This window comes from Hemicordylus capensis, chromosome 2 (assembly GCF_027244095.1).
Source record: "Hemicordylus capensis ecotype Gifberg chromosome 2, rHemCap1.1.pri, whole genome shotgun sequence".
Classification (NCBI taxonomy): domain Eukaryota; kingdom Metazoa; phylum Chordata; class Lepidosauria; order Squamata; family Cordylidae; genus Hemicordylus; species Hemicordylus capensis.
In genome coordinates this window covers 243,789,250-243,809,102 of record NC_069658.1, presented here as the reverse complement: position 1 = coordinate 243,809,102, position 19,853 = coordinate 243,789,250, and the positions used below count along the sequence as shown (strand labels likewise).

Sequence of the window (19,853 nt, the reverse complement as noted above, 5' to 3'; positions counted from 1 at the left end):
AGAAACCTCTCATAACCGCTTTACCTGCATCCCAAATTGTTTTATTGTCCATTCCTTGATTTAAATTCAATTCAAAATAGTCCTTTAGCTTCTTTTTAGCTTTCTCCACAACATCTGATTTTTTCAGCAGATATTCATTCAATCTCCAACGAAATGAAACTATTCCTTTCTTCTTCCATATAAAACAAATTGGATTATGATCTGAAAAAGTCCTGGGTAAAATATCCATTATTTTTATACATGGCGTAATAGATTTTGATGCCCGAACCATATCTATCCTTGAGTGAGATTGATATCTTTCAGAGAAATAAGTATATTCTTTTGCATTTGAATTTTTAATTCTCCACAAATCATAAAGATCCATATGTTCTGCTAAATCAAAAAATGCTTTAGGGAGCTTGCCTTGCAGATTCCTTTCAGATATATCAAATTTTCTATCCAAAGCTGTAGAGACAACACCATTAAAGTCTCCCAATATAATCAAATTAATATTTGATAACTCAGCCATCTTCTACTCCAGATAATTATAAAATTCAACTTTCTTTTCATTAGGTGCATAAATTCCAATTATCACTGTTTTAATTCCAGAAATTAAAATTTCCAGGGCTAGTAGTTTACCTTCTTCATCTTTAAAAATCAACTTGGGTTCAAATTTTTGTTTAACATAAAATACTACCCCTCTTTTTTCCCCCCTTATCTGAGGAAATAAATTATTGTCCTAAAGCCTGATTGATCAAAAACTTTCTATCTTGTTTTCTAATGTGTGTCTCCTGTAAACACACAATGTCCAAATTTTGTTTCTTAAGAAAATGAAAAACACTATTCCTTTTTGATTTAGTATTTAACCCATTAATGTTCCAAGAAAGTATCTTGTGATCTTGCAACTTGTAATCCATCTTATCTAGCTAGAATTATGTTTTGAGGGAGCTGGTTGCTCAGAGGAAATTTTTTTTGTTTTTTCGCCAAAATTCTTGCGCTTTAAGGAGCATTGTAAATCTGTTCTTCTTGCCCTTGTAAAAAAAGGAGACTTCCTCAGGTATTTCCCACCTAAAACGTATTCCATTGGCATTCAAAGCATCTGTCAAAAAAATTTTAATCCTTACATTTCCTTAAAATTCTGGATGGTATTTCTTTCAAAAATTTTATCTGCTGAGTTTCAATGGTAAGGGCTTTAGCAAAATGGACTTGAAAAATCCTCTCAGTGATTGATTTTGAATTGAATTGTACCAAACAATCCCTAGCTAACTTATTTCTTGTGGCAAATTCCGAATTTAAACGAAAAGCTGCATCAATCTGCACATCCATCTCTTCACCTGGAATTCCCAGAAGTAATGCGAGCTCCTCCTCAAGCAATCGTTTAATATCTTGACCAGCTTTTTCTGGAATACCTCTAAACCTTAAAAATCTCTCTTTTTGTCTAAGTTCCAGCAGTGCCATTTGATCTAATAATTTTTCCTTGTCATCTCTTAGTGACCCCACGTCATGCTCCAAAGTATCAACCCTTGTTTTAAATTCTTTGTTGTCCTGTGCTAATTTCTTGACTGTTTCCTCAATATTTGATGTTCTATCATTTAGTGTTTGTGTATCTTGTCTAATTTGTTGTATATCTTGTTTCACTTGTAACATATCACAACTGACTTTTTGAAGGGTGGTTGTATTGGTTTCCAGTAGTTGTTTCATGGCTAATAGTGTCTTATCCAAATCTGTAGACATTTTTGCTTCCCCCAAACATGGATTTGGAAGAGAAAGTTTCCTAGGCTGTAATTGAGCTTGTATCTGACTTTGTTGTGGTTTTCTTTGCATTGTCCTTCTTTTCTTTCTCCCCCCTTCGTAATATAGAGGGGGAGGGAAATAGAACACTTTCCAGTAGCTTCACAACAAAGTTTAGTGACCTTGATCTCGAGAGAGAAAGTAAAAGCCTGTGGTTATTTTCCAAATAGGATCAATTCCACACCACAAATCATATCTTATCACTGCCAGTTGAATTTTATCACGGTAGAGTGGAACGCCTCCTGCCTTTAATTGTCTGATATAATGATAGACATATTCAATAGCAAACAGCAAAACGCTTCTTCCATAAACTTTCTCAAACAGCAGTAAAGAGAGAGAAAAACAGTAATTCCCACTAATATAGTTTCTTTTTTTTAAAGCTTTAAAACTTTTAAACATCAGTTCAGTTCTTGAATTCCAGCATTTAGTAAGAAGATTGAGTTTTCCTCCTTAATTTATAGTCAGACAACTTACAGCAACGACTTGAGTTCTGTGATGTCTTTCCAACAAAAGCAGAGAAAATTCCAGCAAGTTATCCTTAATCACGCTGAGAGGTGAGCTTCTTGAAATTTATGTAAATAATTAAATCCACACCGTAGATATTAGATGCTAACCGGCTTCAGTCGAAAAGATTTCCGATGAAGGAGTGAGCTTGATGTCTCTCAGCCCCCACCGCTCAACTTAAAACAGAACTGCGTTATTCAACACAGCTCTAAATTAAGGAGCCGGCTCAGGGGGAATCTGTGGGCTATCTTGATCCAGACCCTTTAATCCAGGGTGGCGTGGGGGGGTTATGAAGCCTCAAAACCCCCTTAAATTACTCCCCTTCTGTCTCCCCTGTCGGGAAGCGTGCAGCCTCGTTAGCAATCCAACCGGAATTGATTGCCAAGAATTTTAGGACCAGCAAACGGAAGTACTTTTTCATACAACGCATAATCAACTTGTGGAATTCTCTGCCACAAGAGGCGGTGACAGCCAACAACCTGGATGGCTTTAAGAGGCATTTGGATAATTTAATGCAGAGGTCTTTCAATGACTACTACTCTGAGGGCTATGGCTCACCTCCAGCCTCAAAGGCAGGATGCCGCTGAATACCAGTTGCAGGAGAGTAACAGCAGGAGAGATGGCATGCCCTCAACTTCTGCCAGTGGGCTTCTAGCGGCATCTGGTGGGCCACTGTGTGAAACAGTATGCTGAACTAGATGGGACATGGGCCTGATCCAGCAGGGCTGTTCTTATGTTCTTAAATTAGGGAATGTCTCCAACCAAAGCTCTTCCCACACGGCAGGCATTTATATGGGAACACTAGTATGAAGCTTTTGATGAGAAGTCAGGTTTCTGTTGTGACTGAAGCCCTTTCCGCACTCCAAACACCTATATGGTTTCTCCCCTGTGTGAACCATCTGGTGAGAAGTGAGATATGTACTTCGATTGAAGCACTTTCCACACTCCAAGCATGTATATGGTTTCTCTCCTGTGTGAATCCTTTGATGTACAGTGAGATCTGCGCTCTGATTGAAGCCCTTTCCACATTCCAAGCATGTATAAGGTTTTTCTCCTGTGTGAATTCTCTGGTGAGTACTCAGGCCTGAGCTCTGATGGAAGCTCTTTCCACACTCCAAGCATGTATATGGTTTCTCTCCTGTGTGAATCCTTTGGTGTGAAGTCAGCTTTGTGCTGCTACTGAAGCTCTTTCCACACTCCAAGCATCTATATGGTTTCTCTCCTGTGTGAATCCTTTGATGTACAGTGAGATCTGTGCTCTGTTTGAAGCCCTTTCCACATTCCAAGCATGTATAAGGTTTTTCTCCTGTGTGAATTCTCTGGTGAGTAGTCAGGCCTGAGCTCTGATGGAAGCTCTTTCCACACTCCAAGCATGTATATGGTTTCTCTCCGGTGTGAATCCTTTGATGTGTATTGAAGTGTGAACTCACTCTGAAGCTCTTTCCACATTCCAAGCATGTATATGGTTTTTCTCCTGTGTGAATTCTCTGGTGTGAAATCAGGACTGATCTATAACTGAAGCTCTTTCCACATTCCAAGCATGTATAAGGTTTTTCTCCTGTGTGAATTCTCTGGTGTGTAGTCAGGCCTGAGCTCTGACAGAAGCTCTTTCCACACTCCAAGCATGTATATGGTTTCTCTCCTGTGTGAATCCTTTGATGTACAGTGAGTTCTTTACTTGTACTGAAGTCCTTTCCACACTCCAAGCATGTATATGGTTTCTCTCCAGTGTGAATCCTTTGATGTGTATTGAGATGTGAACTCAGACTGAAGCTCTTTCCACATTCCAAGCATATATAAGGTTTTTCTCCTGTGTGAATTATCTGGTGTGTAGTCAGGCGTGAGCTTTTACTGAAGCTCTTTCCACACTCCAAGCATGTATATGGTTTCTCTCCTGTGTGAATCCTTTGATGTACAGTGAGTTCTGTACTTGTACTGAAGGCCTTTCCACACTCCAAGCATGTATATGGTTTCTCTCCTGTGTGAATCCTTTGATGTCCAGTGAGATTTGTATTTTTACTGAAGGCCTTTCCACACTCCAAGCATGTATATGGTTTCTCTCTTGTGTGAATCCTTTGGTGTGACGTGAGGGAGTCAGATCGAAGGAAGCTCTTTCCACATTCCAAGCATGTATAAGGTTTTTCTCCTGTGTGAATTCTCTGGTGTGTAGTCAGGCCTGAGCTCTGACGGAAGCTCTTTCCACACTCCAAGCATGTATAAGGTTTTTCTCCTGTGTGAATTCTCTGGTGTGTAGTCAGTCTTGAGCTCTGACTGAAGCCCTTTCCACACTCCAAGCATGTATATGGTTTCTCTCCAGTGTGAATTCTTTGGTGTGACGTGTGGGAGTCAGATCGAAGGAAGCTCTTTCCACACTCCAAGCTTGTATAAGGTTTTTCTCCTGTATGAATTCTCTGGTGTCTAGTCAGGCCTGAGCTCTGATGGAAACTCTTTCCACACTCCAAGCATGTATATGGTTTCTCTCCTGTGTGAATCCTTTGGTGTGAAGTCAGCTTTGTGCTGCGACTGAAGTTCTTTCCACACTCCAAGCATCTATATGGTTTCTCTCCTGTGTGAATCCTTTGATGTACAATGAGATCTGTACTTTTCCTGAAGCCCTTTCCACACTCCAAGCATCTATATCGTTTCTCTCCTGTGTGAATCCCTTGGTGTGAAGTGAGATGTGAACTTTGTCTGAAGCTTTTCCCACATTCCAAGCATTTGTATGGTTTCTCCTCTGTATGTATATTCTCATGAGGTTGACAACTGGATTCAGAACTGAAGCTCCTCCTATAGAAAGGGCAAAGAGTCTTCTCTACTACTTTCTCCTTCTTTTCATGGATTGTGATTGTATGCAATTCATCATGCAGAGAAGCAGGACATCCATTCCTCCTCTTCTGCTTGACCTGAGTTTTTATTCTCTGCTGTTCCCTCTGTGTTCTTCCAGCACTTCCCAACAATCCTCTGTGGCAGTTTCCCTCATTCTCACTCTCCCAACTGGCACCTGCTGGAATGAAGAGAGGAAACTGATCAGGTATGAGACAGTCAAGGGGCGTCAGGTCCATGAACAAGCCCTAGTTACAGGTCGTCTTGATGGGAGAAGGACCCAGACAGACTGGTCTGTGTTCCCCAGGAATGGGTGGAGGCAGCCCAGGGCCAGCCCTGGGATTTTGGGTGCCCTAGGTGGAGTATGATTTGGCACCCACCAACTCAGGATAGAGAAAAACGAGATATCTAGCTTGAAGAAGTATTTACTTGGAAATCTACATGAACACTATAAAGAGAAAAATAAGCAGTTTAGAATGGACCTTTACACATATCTAAATAAGAATAACCTAACATCTATCTAAAATAAATAAAAACAACCATTTTAATAGATCTTTAAATAACAATAAAGAACAACTTTGTTGTTGCAACTGGCTACACTGATTTCTGAGCAATCCTCTGGGCTAGGAAGCACGGCTCCAAGTAAGGCAGAGGGGAAGGTCTCCCAATGGCTGCTACTGAATGCCACAGCAACAATCAGACTTTGTCCCACCCAACTGAAATGAACACTGTAAATTTCAAGGAGCACTGGCAGTGTGGAGGGGAGGTGCAGCAGGAAATCTTATCCTTGGACCTGTCCAGGGCCTCCACAGCTCCTGGGCCCCCTCAAATCCTCTTGAGTCTGCCCCAGGTGGTGTGACCGCCTAGCAGACCATGATGATGCTTAATTTGCAGGGGAGGGGGGCCCTCCAAAGGTTGAGGCTCCAAAATTACCTAGGTGCAACCTCCGAGGTGTAGCAACGCCCAGCAGAGCCCATCAATGGCCACTGAGGAAGTCACTGGAGGAGTGCAAAAAGTGACCAAGAGCAAACTTTCTAGTCCATGCGGTAGTGGTTGAGCCAGTGGAAACATAAGCGATCTCATAAACCTGCTTCACTTTGGAAAGTATGCAAAACATGACATAGTTGAAAGTTTCAGATCTAAAACCATGTAACCTAAGCAGCTGTTCTTATCACCAGATTGAGAACTCATTTACCGCGTACCAGGCTGGAAAAGTTATTTTGGCTGACCTGCCCAAAGTCACACCATGAGTTTTACTGTTGTAGGGTGGGTGGGATTTGAACCTGGATCTTCTGGGTTGCTTTTGAACTCTGACTACTATACCACACTGGCTCTCTGGCCTGTACGTGGATTGAACCCATGAACTTGGCATTATTCCCACTACACTTCCCCAGCTGAGTGAACCAGCCTCACACACTCTCTCCCTTCCACTCTCCCCTTTAAAAGGTTCACTGAAAGTATGTTTGATTAAACAAACAACACAGAAATCCTGCAAAGACATGAGAATAGAAAGGGAACATAGAAAGAGGAAAAGGGGGGGGGGACAGTATTATTTATTCTGCACATTTAAAAACTTTATATCAAATGGTGGGGACGGGGGAATATCTTACTCAGCGAATCCAGATTTCTAAAATTCTCTTCCAAGACTTCCCTGTGCAGGGCTCTTTGGTCTGGATCCAGCACAGCCCACTCCTCCTCCGTGAAACCAACGGCCACCTCTTCAAAAGTCACCAGATCCTGAAAAGAGAAGAAAAGTGTTTCTTGCTCTCAGATCACATGATTCTTTCCCTTCTAAGCACAATCCAAAAGGGTCCTTAAGGTGAGGTAAGGTGAGAAGGGTATCAGTTAGAGAACATGCTCCCTTGCAGTGTTGTTAAATTTATATACCACTGTTTAAAAAAAGAGTCAAAGTGGTTTAAATAGCGAAAGAAATGGGAGGGGGGGCAGGGGATGGTTCCCTGTCCCAGAAGAGCTCAAAGACTTGCAAAAAAGACAGAAGTCTAGATACCAGCACCAGCTACAGCAAAAGACATTATCCTGGAATGAAGTACCCTCGCTCTGCCCCTGGGATGAAGTACCCTCGCTCTCCCCCTGCTAACTACCTGACAGTCAAACTCTTCCAAAGCTGCCTCCTTCCCGAGTTGGCAAGTTTCATGCCTTCAAGAGCGGCCACAACTTTCCTAGCAGGCAGCTTTGACAGAAGCCAAAAGGAAAGAGATTCCTTCAGGTCTAGCAGGATGTGCCAGGAACTGTCCGTCCCACATTCTCCTCCCCCAATGTTCCTTCCCCTACCTGTTCTAGTCCTATTGAAGATTCGTCACCTCCAACAGACAGAAGAGGTGGCTGGGGATGCACTGGCAGTGTCATTTCACCACCTGCAAAGGACACAAACGTGATGGGAATGAAATATATAAATAATTTTTACCCCCCAAAAAATCCATACTGGCTCTGTGCACAGTTCAAAATGTCGGTTTGGATGCATCAAGTCGACAACTCCTGTAATTAAACAGATTTTTAGCCTACTTAGGAGATCACTTGGCATTCCATGTATGTGTCCGTGTGTCTGTCCCCACCCCCCCCATCAACTCTGCAATGCCTGGACCAATATGAACCAAATTGGGTTCAGCCATAGGGACGGTTGTAGTGTGTGACACACAGGGACACCTCAGTGGTGTGGTTTGTGATGATGTCATCCACCCAAGTTCAAAATGGCATGCACATGAACATTTGAGGCACAACTGGGTTAACCTGTGAAGCACCTAACCGATTTGAACCAAATTTGAACACATTGAGGTGCAAATGGGAACTGATTTGGCCCAAACTGGGTACAGTTGTAGGGACACATAGGGACACCTCAAACACATAGTTTGTGATGATTTCATCCACCCCAATTCAAGCTTTTAAAATTTACTTATTTAAAATATTTCTATACTGCCCAAAACTTGCATCTCTAGGCGGTTTACAATTAAAATCATTTAAAACATCAAATCAATTAACAATTAAAATCATTTAAATCATTAAAAACCCAGGATTAAAATTATTTAAAACTATAAATCTAATTAAAAGCCTGGGTGAATAAATGTGTCTTCAGTGCCTTTTTGAAAGTGGCCAGCGATGGGGAGGCTCTGATTTCAACAGGGAGCCCCTTCCAAAGTCCAGGGGCAGCAAGGGAGAAGGCCCGTTCCCGAGTAGCCGCCAGATGAGTCTCTCCATTTGACCTTCACAGGAGGTGGGGCTCATGGCCGAGAAGAAGTTCTTTTAAATGCTCAGAGTGGAGGCATGAACGTTTCTTGCAAGTGGGCTAACATGTGGACAGCCTAACCAAATGAATCTGGACCTCATTTAGTCCAGTTCTAGGGATAATTCGTTGTACACTGCCCAGAGCCTCTGGATGGGGCGGTTTATAAATGAAATGAAATGAAATGAAATAAAGAAAAGTAGGCAGATTAGTTCTTACTAGTCAACTTTTTAAACTGTGGAAGAATCTGTGACTACATTCTGCCCCCTGCCCCCTCAAAAGGAGCACGGTAGCACAAAAGCAGGGCAAGGATTTCAGTTGACCTCCCTTCATCAAGTGAACCAGCCAAGAAGAAGGGAAAGAGATTAAAAGAGGAACGCGACACAGAAATGCCGGGGTGGGGAGGGCTAGATTGGGGACATTTCCCCCTCCCCAGAAAAGGCAGGCAAATGCTGGAAGAGCCATAAACACTAGAGGCCTGTGGTGGGTGAGAATCAAAAGATCAGAGTGGGCAGAGACCTTGGATGGCTCCTAGTCCAGCCCACTGCTCAGTGCAGGAAACTGTTCCAAGCACCCCTGGCAGATGCCTCTTCAGCCTCTGAAAGAAAACCTCCAGCAAAGGGGAGCCCACCACTGCAGGAAGCAGATTGCCCCATGGTCAGGCAGCTCCCACAGCTCTAAGAAATTCTTCCCCCTGTCTTGCCTCAATCTGCTTCCGTGTAATTTCAGCCTATGAGTTCCAACCTGGCCCTCAGGAGCAACAGAGAAAAAAGTTGTGCTTTCTTCTGTGGGACAGAACTTCAGAGAAGGATGACACATCTGAGGCGGCGGGGGGGGTCCCTCCCCAAGGAAAAACTGCAACCCAAATCCTGCAATTTGGTGGCATGGGGTGGGAGTGTCACACTGTGTATCAGCCCTGCCAGTCCTCTGCCCAAATACCTCTGCGTGATCTCCTGCTCTCAGTCTTTCTTTGAGGTCCTTGGAGTGCAGCACTATAGAACAGGGATTCTCAGCGTTGGGTCCCCAGATGTTATTGGACTTCAACTCCCATAATCCCCAACCAAAGGCCACTGGGGCAGGGGATGATGGGAGTTGAAGCCTAACAGCATCTGGAGACCCATTGTTGAGAATCCTTGTGAAACCAGGGCAGATACCAGGAGAAATATTGAGGGGTGGCATAAAACTCCATTCTTGGGGGCAGTTGTGAAAAGTGCCTTTCTCTGAAGTAAACACAGGGGCCCAGCAATGGGAGAGGAGGTGGGAACACTTGCCCAGTCCCTCACCCTCACCTTCTGGTGTTGCTGATGCAGAAGGAGCTCCTTTTTCTGTAGGATACCAGCCCAGAGAAGATGCCTTTCCACTGATGAGTTATCCTAAGGTTTTTCTTTCTTTTAGTACAATTTTTTAAATATGCTTTGTGGCTCACTACACAATCTCTGGAAGTACAGGTTGGCATGCATAAATCCTAAAACTGATCAAATGAACGGTTTATGAAACCTTGTGAGAAGCTGCAGGTGAGCATCATCCTCAAAAGGCCTCGGAGGAACATCAAAGCGGACAACAGATTGAAGGTATGTCAGTGAGAAAGAGAGAAAGCTGACATCTGCCCCATTCTTCCTTACCCAGTAAGGTGGCACCTCTGTCACCCTCCTGCAAGATCCCCCTGGGAAGTGGCCTCTGCCGGGTGTCTGATGGAGCCTTCTGTGCCTCCGCAAAATCAGGGACCATTTCAAACAACAATCCTTGTATCTGAAACAAAGAAGAGGAGATCCCAGGCAGGGAACAGGGAGGAGAGGAATTAGAAAGGAAATGGAGCAGGACAAGGTCCGAGAAGGGGCTGGGGTGGGTCGGCCAATTCCTTGACTGATTTCCCAGTTGTTTGCTTGGACAGCTTCTGGCCTTTCTTGAGCATCTCCTGCCTGACAGTTACAGCTCTCAGAATGTACTACTCTCTCACCTGTTGCTCTCCCTGCTTCTTCTCCTCTGCCTGGCTCAGAAGGAAACCTTCGGCCAGGGCCACCGCCTGGGAACTGGTCTCTGCTCCGCATTCCCTGACCCAGCTCTCCATCTCCTGGGGCAGGATGGCCAAGAACTGCTCCAGGACCACCAAGTCCAGGATCTGATTCTTGGTGTGTTGCTTTGGCTTCAGCCATCCACGGCAAAGGCTGTGGAGTCGGCTGCAAAGCTCTCGGGGGCCCTCAGCTCCTTGGTAGCGGGACTGCCTGAAGTGCTGGCGCTGCACATCTGAACTGCTGGTGTCTTTGCCCAGGACCTTCTGTGGAGATGTGTAGAAGTCCTCACTGTTCCCAGCCTGGATGGCATCATCAGGGCCTTCTTCTGCTTTGGGGCCAGCAGAGTCCTCCTCTCTCATCTTTGATCTGTGCTCTAAGGCAATCTCCAACAAGGCCCAAAGATCTCCTTGTTCTTTCCTGAGGGAAGGAGGTTTTTTACATATCAAAATTCCACTTCACAGAGCTTCTGTTCCCTGTAGAAAAGGGAAGGCAAATACCAGGAGTCACAGGAAAACTAGAAAGGAAGTCTGGGGGAGGGAGAGGCGTAGTAAGGCCAGAGAACTGTATCTATTACATCTGCCTCAGCTATGATGTTTAGTTCTAAAAGTAAACCAGGGTACAGACTCCCTCAAATGCCAGCTACAGCTAGGAAGTACAGAACTCTACATGTGTGGAACATAATGTGTGAATAAGCGGATGTACAGCCATAAAGCTTTGTGCGTGCTTATGCTGAATAGATTATATGAGTCTAGAACATAATGTGAGAACAGGAATCTAGCACCTACATTTTGAAAAATAAATTGGGGGGAGAGTAGAATTATCATTTTTGTTTTTGTGTGCAAAGACGTTTATAGAGAAGCTATGTTGTGTGTGTGTGTGTGTGTCTGTGTGTGTCTCAGTCATAGCTGGAGACAGATTCTCGTCTCCTCTGCTGCAGCTCATTGGCTTTGCCTGCTGCATGCCATCAAGGGTACAAGAACATCTGATGGGCCACCCTTTGCATTTCCCATTTCCCCAACTTATTTGGAAGAATTTATCACGTGGAATCTGCTCTTAAATGTGGTTGATGCTGATTTTGGGACACAGCAGACAGAATTCAGCTCTATGCATATGCAGGCATGAGTACATGGCAAAGGCAGGAAGGACAGGACCCTGAAAGCAGGCCTGCTCAACTTAGGCCTGCCTGCTGTTTTTGGACTACAATTCCCATAATCCCCAGCTACAGTGGCCAACAGCCAGGGATTATGGGAATTGTAGCTCAACATCTGCCCTGCAGAAGGGCTGAAGATGAGCAGCCCTGCTAGAGCCTCCCTACCAGCTCCCACTAGGCACACACACGGCCATCAATAAGAACCCCCCAGAATTCCCGAGGAGACTCCGAGGGCCTCCCATATCCCCATCCAGCCCCTCCTCTCATTTTGAGTCCCTGATGCCACCTGGGGCGGGGGGGGGTTGCCAGTCAAGAGGGGCTTGGAATTCCCCGAGTATTGGCAACAATCTTTAGGTGACACTTGAAAGCAGTTCTAGTCGAGATGGCGGGGGCGTGATCCTGGGGAAAGACCTCCTGGAGCAGCTTCAGGCAGAGCTGGCAAGCAAGGCAAGCCCACCACCCCCGCAGCAGCAGCAGGGCCTTTCCTTGGCAGAGCCGGCTGGGCCAGCGAGCCTCGGGTGCCCCCACGGCCGTCGCCTGTCCCTGCTTGCCCCACTCTCTCCTCCCACCCTGCCGGCTGCCGAGACCGAGAGGCCAGGGAGACACACAGACTGACGGAGGAGCACGCCCTGCTTGCTGCTCAGTGTGGAAGGAGAAACCTGGCGGGACGCTCCTAGCATGCGACCGGCCGGGAGGAGGAGCAGGCGGGCGGGCGGCACCCAGCGCCAAGCCCTGCGGCGGGCGGTGGAGACGGATCAGGGCTGGGAGGTGGCGGCGGCGGCCGCAAAATGGGCGACGTACGCTGCCTTTCCTGCTCTGCTGCGGCTGCTGAGTGGGGGGAGGGCGGCGGCAGGCACTGGCAGGCATCTCTCCTCCGTCCGGCGGTCAAGAGCGGCGAGTCCCAGGCGCAGCTTCCACCCCGCTCCTGCTCTCCCTCCGCCCAGCCCTGCCGGCTTCCTCCCAGCCCCAGTGACCTGTCTGAGGAAGGGACGGGCTCCGGTTCCCACCGCTCTCTCCCCCTGCACGATCCGGCGGGGGGGGACGGGGGGGGGGAAGGGAGTGCGTTCAGCGTCTACGGGGGGGCGGCTGGATGGTGGGGCGAGGAGTGCATTGAGAACTCACCACCAGACCCCAGGAAGAAGAAGAGAAGGAGGAGCCTGGAGCCCACACGCATCCCAGGCCCCTTTGCAGAAAAAGAGGCGGGGGCAGGCAATGACTTCCCGCTTCCATGCCTTCACTTTAACCCTTCGAGGGATCCCACACTAGAAAACACTGCGGACTAGCTGCTTGGTGACTTCCGCAAGAGCTGAGCTGCAGCACTTTTGCCTTCCAGATGGTCTTGGTACTACAACTCCCATCATCCGCAGCCACAGACAGTGCACAATAGTCAGCGATTATGGGGTTTGTAGCCCCAGCATCTGCAGCAGGACTGAAGCTGTACAGCCCTGCACGGAGGCCTGCCAGAAAGAAACCCTTGAGGACTAGCCGTGAACACGTGGTCTGAGAGAACTGCACTGGAGACCAGTGTTCCCTCTAATAGGGATTCCTAGATGTTGTTGACTACAACTCCCAGAATCCCCAGCCAAAGGCCATTGCAGCTGCAGATGCTGGGAGTTGTAGTGAACAACATCTGGGAATCCCTGTTAGAGGGAACACTGCTGGAGGCATTTAAAAGTACTTGCCAAGAAATTACTTTTCAGTAAATAAAGAAAAAAATAAATCTGTACCTGCATCCTTTTATTTATTTATTTATTTATTTATTTATTTATTTGCCATCTCTCCTACACATCTTTCTCAAAATCTGTCTCATGCAAAACCTCTGTCTGTAAGTTTCAAAGCAGCATCGAATGAAACAAGAAATGTCCTGGTTCTTTTTAGCTTTGATAAGAATTTATCTGCACTTGTGTTGATACCTGAGGAATTCTAAAGTGGTGGAGAGGTCAGATTTCCCCTTGTGGATTCTGCCGCAGCAAGGCTGGGTTTTCCCATAATTTCAGCTTTAATCAAGACTACCCCTAAATTCCCCAAGCTTACAGCACTCTGTTCTTAACATTCACAGTTCACTCCTCCATGGATGCCATGTTTTTGCATGTGAGAGAAGCGAAAGAGACACATCTGTTGTGAGGAGACACTTAACTATGTACACTGCTCTAGTCCCCTTGGAGGAAGAGCAGAACACAAATGTAAAAATAAGTAAATCCTGACTCAAATGCGGCTTTCAGAGAGCATCTGTTTTGGGAGTCCCTATTTAGATAGAGGAACAGGAAAAGCAGCCATCTTGAAACTGGCAAAACACAGCAACTGCCTTCCTTTGGGAACACTTCTTCTTTTAAAAGGAAATCTGCTCAAAATGCATGGAATTTCAGCAGAAAATACCAAAAGGAAACAGCCATTTCTATTTCCTGCCATCACAGATGATCTTAACCAGCAAGGCTTTGGGAAAGAATGCGGATATCTGGCGGCCAATGAAAGTGGCCACATAATCACTGAAAGCACAAAACATATGAAAGGCCAGGCTTCACCACAGGTTTAGACTGATCTAGCCTTTAATCCCTTCTGCATGGGAAATCCTGGGGATTGTAGGTCAGCAACAATGGGGTCTCATCCTTCCTAAGAGAAGTCTCACCATTTCTACAACACTACAATTCCCAAGAGTCTTTGTTGGGGGAGTACAGTGAGAGGCACAAAACAAGTTATTCTAAGTGGTCTCTGTCCATCACACAGATGAGCGTCACGCCTGCGTGGAGAACCTACCGTAACACACACAAGCGTGGTGTAGAGGTTAGAGTGCTGGACTAGGACCGGGGAGACCCGAGTTCAAATCCCCATTCAGCCATGAGACTTGCTGGGTGACTCTGGGCCGGTCACATCTCTCTCAGCCTAACCTACTTCACAGGGTTGTTGTGAGGAGAAACTTCAGTATGTAGTATGCCGCTCTGGGCTCTTTGGAGGAAGAGTGGGATATAAATGAAATTAGTAATAATAATAATAATAATGATAATAAATAAATAAATAAATAAATAAATAAATATCACCCCATCCCCCACATTCCGGTCCTTCACAATGAGAACCTCCATCTTTCTTGGATTCAGCTTCCCCATTGAGCCCATTACTGCCTATAGGCAGGCGTTTAGGGAATGGGTACCATTCCCTGATGATGATGATGATAAGGAGAAATAGGTGTGTGTCATCAGCATACTGATAACACCCAGCACCAAATCCCCTGATGACCTCACCCAGAAGTTTCATGTAGATATTAAAAAGCATTGATGACAGAATAGAGCCCTGAGGGATCCCATATAATAGCTCCTGTGTAGAAGAGATACTGTCACCAAGCACCATCATCTGGAATCTGCCCGAGAGATAGGAGCAGAACCACTGCAAAGCAGTGCCTCCTATCCCCAACTCCCCTAGGTGATCCAGAAGGATACCATGGTTGATGGTATCAAAAGCCGCTGAGAGATTCAAAAGAACCAGCAAAGTCACACTCTCTCTGTAGATTCCACAATAGAGGTCCTCCATCAGGCCGACCAAGGCTGACTCAACCCCATAGGTCTAAAGTCAGTTGGAAGTGGGTCTAGATAATCAGTTTCCTCCAAAACCACTTTGAGCTGATTAGGCACCACTCTCTTAATCACCTTGCCCAACCATGGGAGATTGGAGAAAAGCCTATAGCTATCCATCACCGAGGGATCCAAGGTAGGCTTCTTAAGAAGCAGTTTAACCACTGCCTCCTTCAAACAAGAGGGCAATCTGTCCTCCCTCAGCGATGCATTAATGATGTCAATTTCCCTACAAGACGAAAGCAGCCAAATTGGGCAAGGATCCAAAGAACAAGTGGTAGGCCACACTGCCCCAAGTAGCTTGTCCACATTCTCAGGAGTAACAGATTGAAACTGATCCAATCTAATGCAGCAAGTGGGATTGCTGGACACCCCCTCAATAGACTCTGCAGAAACACTGGAGTCCAAGTTGGCCCGGATACAAGAGAATTTATCTGTAAAGAGTCCACCAAAAACGTGACAGCAGGATATAGTGACCGTGTGTGTTTGTGCGACTAATAATGACTAATTAATTAGTCACCATTGCTACTCGGAGGTATTCACACCTAGCAGAATGTGATGGGCCTCTCCTTCTCCATGGGTTTGTCCAGTTCTTTTAGAAACCCAACTAAACCAATTATGGAGCATATACAGGTGAAACTCAGAAAATTAGAATATAGTGCAAAAGTCCATTAATTTCAGTAATGCAAATTAAAAGGTGAAACTGATATATGAGACAGACGCATTACATGCAAAGCGAGATAAGTCAAGCCTTAATTTGTTATAATTGTGATGATCATGGCGTACAGCTCATGAAAACCCCAAATCCACAATCCCAGAAAATTAGAATATTACATGGAACCAAGAAGACAAGGATTGTAGAATAGAACAATATCGGACCTCCGAAAAGTATACATTATACTGTGCTTGATTGGCCAGCAAACTCGCCTGACCTGACCCTATAGAAAATCTATGGGGCATTGCCAAGAGAAGGATGAGAGACATGAGACCAAACAATACAGAAGAGCTGAAGGCCGCTAATGAAGCATCCTGGTCTTCCATAATACCTCATCAGTGCCACAGGCTGATAGCATCCATGCCATGCCGCATTGAGGCAGGAATTGCTGCAAAAGGGGCCCAAACCAAGTACTGAATACATATGCATGCTTATACTTTTCAGAGGTCCGAATAAATGTACAATAAAACACTTTGAACATGTCTATACAAATGCTTGCAGCCAAAAAATTCTCATTACACAGTTGAAGCAACCATATAAATAAGACATTAAATATAAATCAAATAAAATATAGACTCAATTTGTTTACAATCATGATAGTCACCATAGAAATAAATATTGACAGAAGGATGTAAATCATATCTTTAAAAGACTGCAATAGCCAATTGGCATTTTTGTAAGTAGTGCAACTTACTACTCAATAGCTAATTGGTGTTTTTGCAAGTAGTACAACAGGATCACACCATGGTAACACCTGTGCCTAACTTGCTGTAAGAGGGGGGAAATGGGTTACTTATAATCACTTATTCCTTACAATGACTCCATCATCTTTAGAAACTTGAGTTATTTATGGTGGGGAAAACCAAACTTATGGTTTCTATACAAACAGCCAAGCAATAGAGCTCCTTTTCTCAATTTTGAGGATTGATCATACACAATCCTTATTAGTATCATGCCCTTTAATATGTTCTCCAAAGAGTCTACATTGTGAGCTCCCCGCTTGTTGGCATATTGGGGAACAGTTGCTCAGTAGGCAGTGGGCAGTTACCCCTAGATTTAGCAACTGCAAAAGAGCCAAATTGAAAGGGAGCTCGCCTTGCCCATGCTGGGATACCTGAAGAGACTCCTGAAGTTAACTCACCTCAGTTAACTCTCTGTTCAAGGTCTCTCTGCAGGATTGACCCTCCTTTGATTTACCTCCTCTCCATAGATGCCTCAAATGAGCAAAAAACCAATTACCTCAGCAGGAAGTCAGATAAGGCTCCACAAATGTGCATTCCCTCCTTGTCAAAAGCAGGCTAGAGTGGGCGATAGGAACTCAGAGAAGTACCCATTAAAACACTGATTCGTTTGCACATTCAGCCACTCCATTTGCATTATCCCATTCATGCATTGTGTTGTAGTGCAGCACAACAGACAAAACAATGGGATCTTTTGAGACTTCCTGGAACTGCCCTAGCCAAGAAAGAAGGTCAATTGGAATGTCCCCTCAGGACACGTTTTGGGCTTTATGTGCCCCTGGATTCTTCAGCCAGTGTGCTCCCCTTGGTTTCCAGTGCTACCCACTTGGTTACCACCTTGTGGAGTCACCCCTTACTTGGACACTTCAGCGGGCACTTGCTATACCACTTAGCTGGTGTTCTGCTCTGCAGGTCACCCTTGCTTCCAGGCCCTAGATCAGTTACCTTGCCAGATCCGATCTCCTCGCTAACACCTAGAGCTGGCTTCACGAGAACAGATGCCCTCTGGATCCATCCCAGCTATCTAACTCCCTTAATTCTTCACTGCTACTTGCTGCTCCCTGGTCTGCTTCCCAAGAAAAGTCGTCTTTCTTTCTTTTTTCAAATTCAATTTTTATTAATTTTAACAGTATTATTATCATTCATTGCAAATACACACAAAAAGGTGGACTTCCCGCACACATCTCTTCGTGAATCATCAACTATAAAATTTACCCTTGCTATAATAATAATTCAAAACATAAATTCAAACCCTTACAAACATAGCTAATCTACCCAACCTGCAGTTTTTTTTTACTAAATTTCAAACCCTGCTGTAAAGTCCATAGTAGGAAAGTAATTCTTTAGATACAACAAGAATGGTTTCCAATCTTCTTTAAAACATTCCAAGTTTGGGTCTCTTATTACTTGTGTAAGTTTTGCCATCTCCGCATATTCCAAAATTTTTATCAGCCATTCTTCTTTTGAAGGCAGTTCATTACTCTTCCATGTCTGTCCATATATAATTCTGTCCGCCGTAGAAGCATACATAAAAAATGTTAAATTAGTTGTAGAAAATACTCCTTGTGTTATTCCCAGCAGGAAGGATTCTGGCTTCTTAAGAAATGTCATTTTAAATATTTTCTTTAATTCATTATATATCATATCCCAATAGGCTTTAGCCTTCCCACAGGTCCACCACATATGAAAAAAGGTGCCTTCAGAATGTCCACACTTCCAACATTTGTTTAAAACATTTTTATACATTAATGCCAATTTTTTTGGTGTCAGATACCATCTATACATCATTTTATAATAGTTTGCTTTTATAGCATAACATGCAGTGAATTTTAAATCATTTTTCCATAACTTTTCCCAGGCTGCCATTTCTATATTACGCCCCACATCTTGAGCCCACTTTATCATAGTCATTTTAACCACTTCCTCTCTTGTCTCCTCCAGAAGCAACAGTTTATACATTTTAGAAACTAATTTTTCATCATTTTGACATAATTCCTTCTCAAAATTTGAAGTCTGATCCTCAAATCCGACTTTAAAGTCTTTCTTATATATCTCATTTAACTGATGATACTGAAACCAATCTCTAACCAAATCTTGTATTTCAGTTAAACTTTTTAACTTACAATCCTTTTCCTGAAAATGTAACAAATCCCTATAGGTACCCCAACACATTTGCATATTTACTTCTTTATGTGATAAGGCCTCAATCGAAGATATCCATAACGGAGTTTTAGGTTCAAACCAATTTTTGTATTTTAACCACAGCCTCATTAAACTCCTTCTCACATAGTAGTTCAAAAAGTCTTTATGTATTTTACTTTTTTCATACCACAGATACGCATGCCATCCAAACCTTCTGTCAAATCCTTCCGAATCAAGAATTCTAGGGTTCCTTAATGTTATCCATTCTTTTAACCATGTCAAACAAACAGCATCAAAATATAACCACTGAATTTCACCACTGAGATTCTTCCCATTAAAGACAAATTCATTTTAGACCATCTTTGTTGATCAATTTTCACTGAATTCTATATTTTAACATAGTTGTTTATGAACAACAAGGAGTTATTTGATAACCAGACCCCCAGATATTTAACTTTCTTCTCCACTTTCAACTCAGTTATTTCAGAGAATCTGTCCTTAGTTTTCTGATCCATATTTTTAGTTAAGACCTTGGTCTTAGTCTCATTTATATAGAATCCAGCCAGCTGACAAAATTGTTGTATTTTATCCAAGAGTCTTTCAATCTTATGCATTGGATTCTCTAAAAACAGCACAACATCATCTGCAAAGGCTCTCAACTTGTAATCCTGTTTCCCAATTTTGGGACCATGTATTTTATCATCTTCTCTGATAGTTCTACAAAGCACTTCTAGAACCAATATGAAAAGCAATGGGGAAAGTGGACATCCTTGTCTAGTCCCTTTTTGTATTACACAGTTGTCTGATAGTTCCCCATTTACAATAACCTTAGCATATAGCTCTGAATAAATTGTCTTAATTGCCCTAATAAAATTGTTGCCAGCAGTCATTACCTCTAGTAATCTCCACATAAATTGTCACAAAATATTGTCAAAAGCTTTCTCTGCATCCAAAAAAATCATCGCCATCTGTTTATCATTATGTTTTTCATAGTACTCCAATACATTCAAGACTGTTCTGACATTGTCTCTCAGTTGTCTCTTTGGCAAAAATCCAGCTTGATCTTCATGAATAAAATGCCTTAATATAACCTTCATTCTTCTTGCCAAAATGGCAGCAAAAAGTTTGTAATCATTATTTAAAAGTGAAATTGGTCTATAGTTTTTAACTGACGTTATGTCTTGATCGGGTTTTGA

At 43.9% G+C, this 19,853-nt stretch overlaps 1 protein-coding gene across 1 annotated transcript in view; it reads right to left on the bottom strand.

The window, feature by feature from the left end:
- LOC128347576 (zinc finger protein 420-like) overlaps positions 1-12,526 on the bottom strand; it is a 32,971-nt gene extending 20,445 nt beyond the window's left edge. The window contains exons 1-6 of the mRNA XM_053302530.1: positions 12,299-12,526; positions 10,293-10,764; positions 9,958-10,084; positions 7,390-7,472; positions 6,708-6,834; positions 3,075-5,278 (exon numbers count right to left, since the gene is read on the bottom strand). Of these exons, the coding sequence (XP_053158505.1) occupies positions 3,075-5,278; positions 6,708-6,834; positions 7,390-7,472; positions 9,958-10,084; positions 10,293-10,706 (2,955 nt within the window). The 5' untranslated portion in view covers positions 10,707-10,764; positions 12,299-12,526. The remainder of the gene's footprint in view (positions 1-3,074; positions 5,279-6,707; positions 6,835-7,389; positions 7,473-9,957; positions 10,085-10,292; positions 10,765-12,298) is intronic.
- Positions 12,527-19,853: the final 7,327 nt, after the last annotated feature.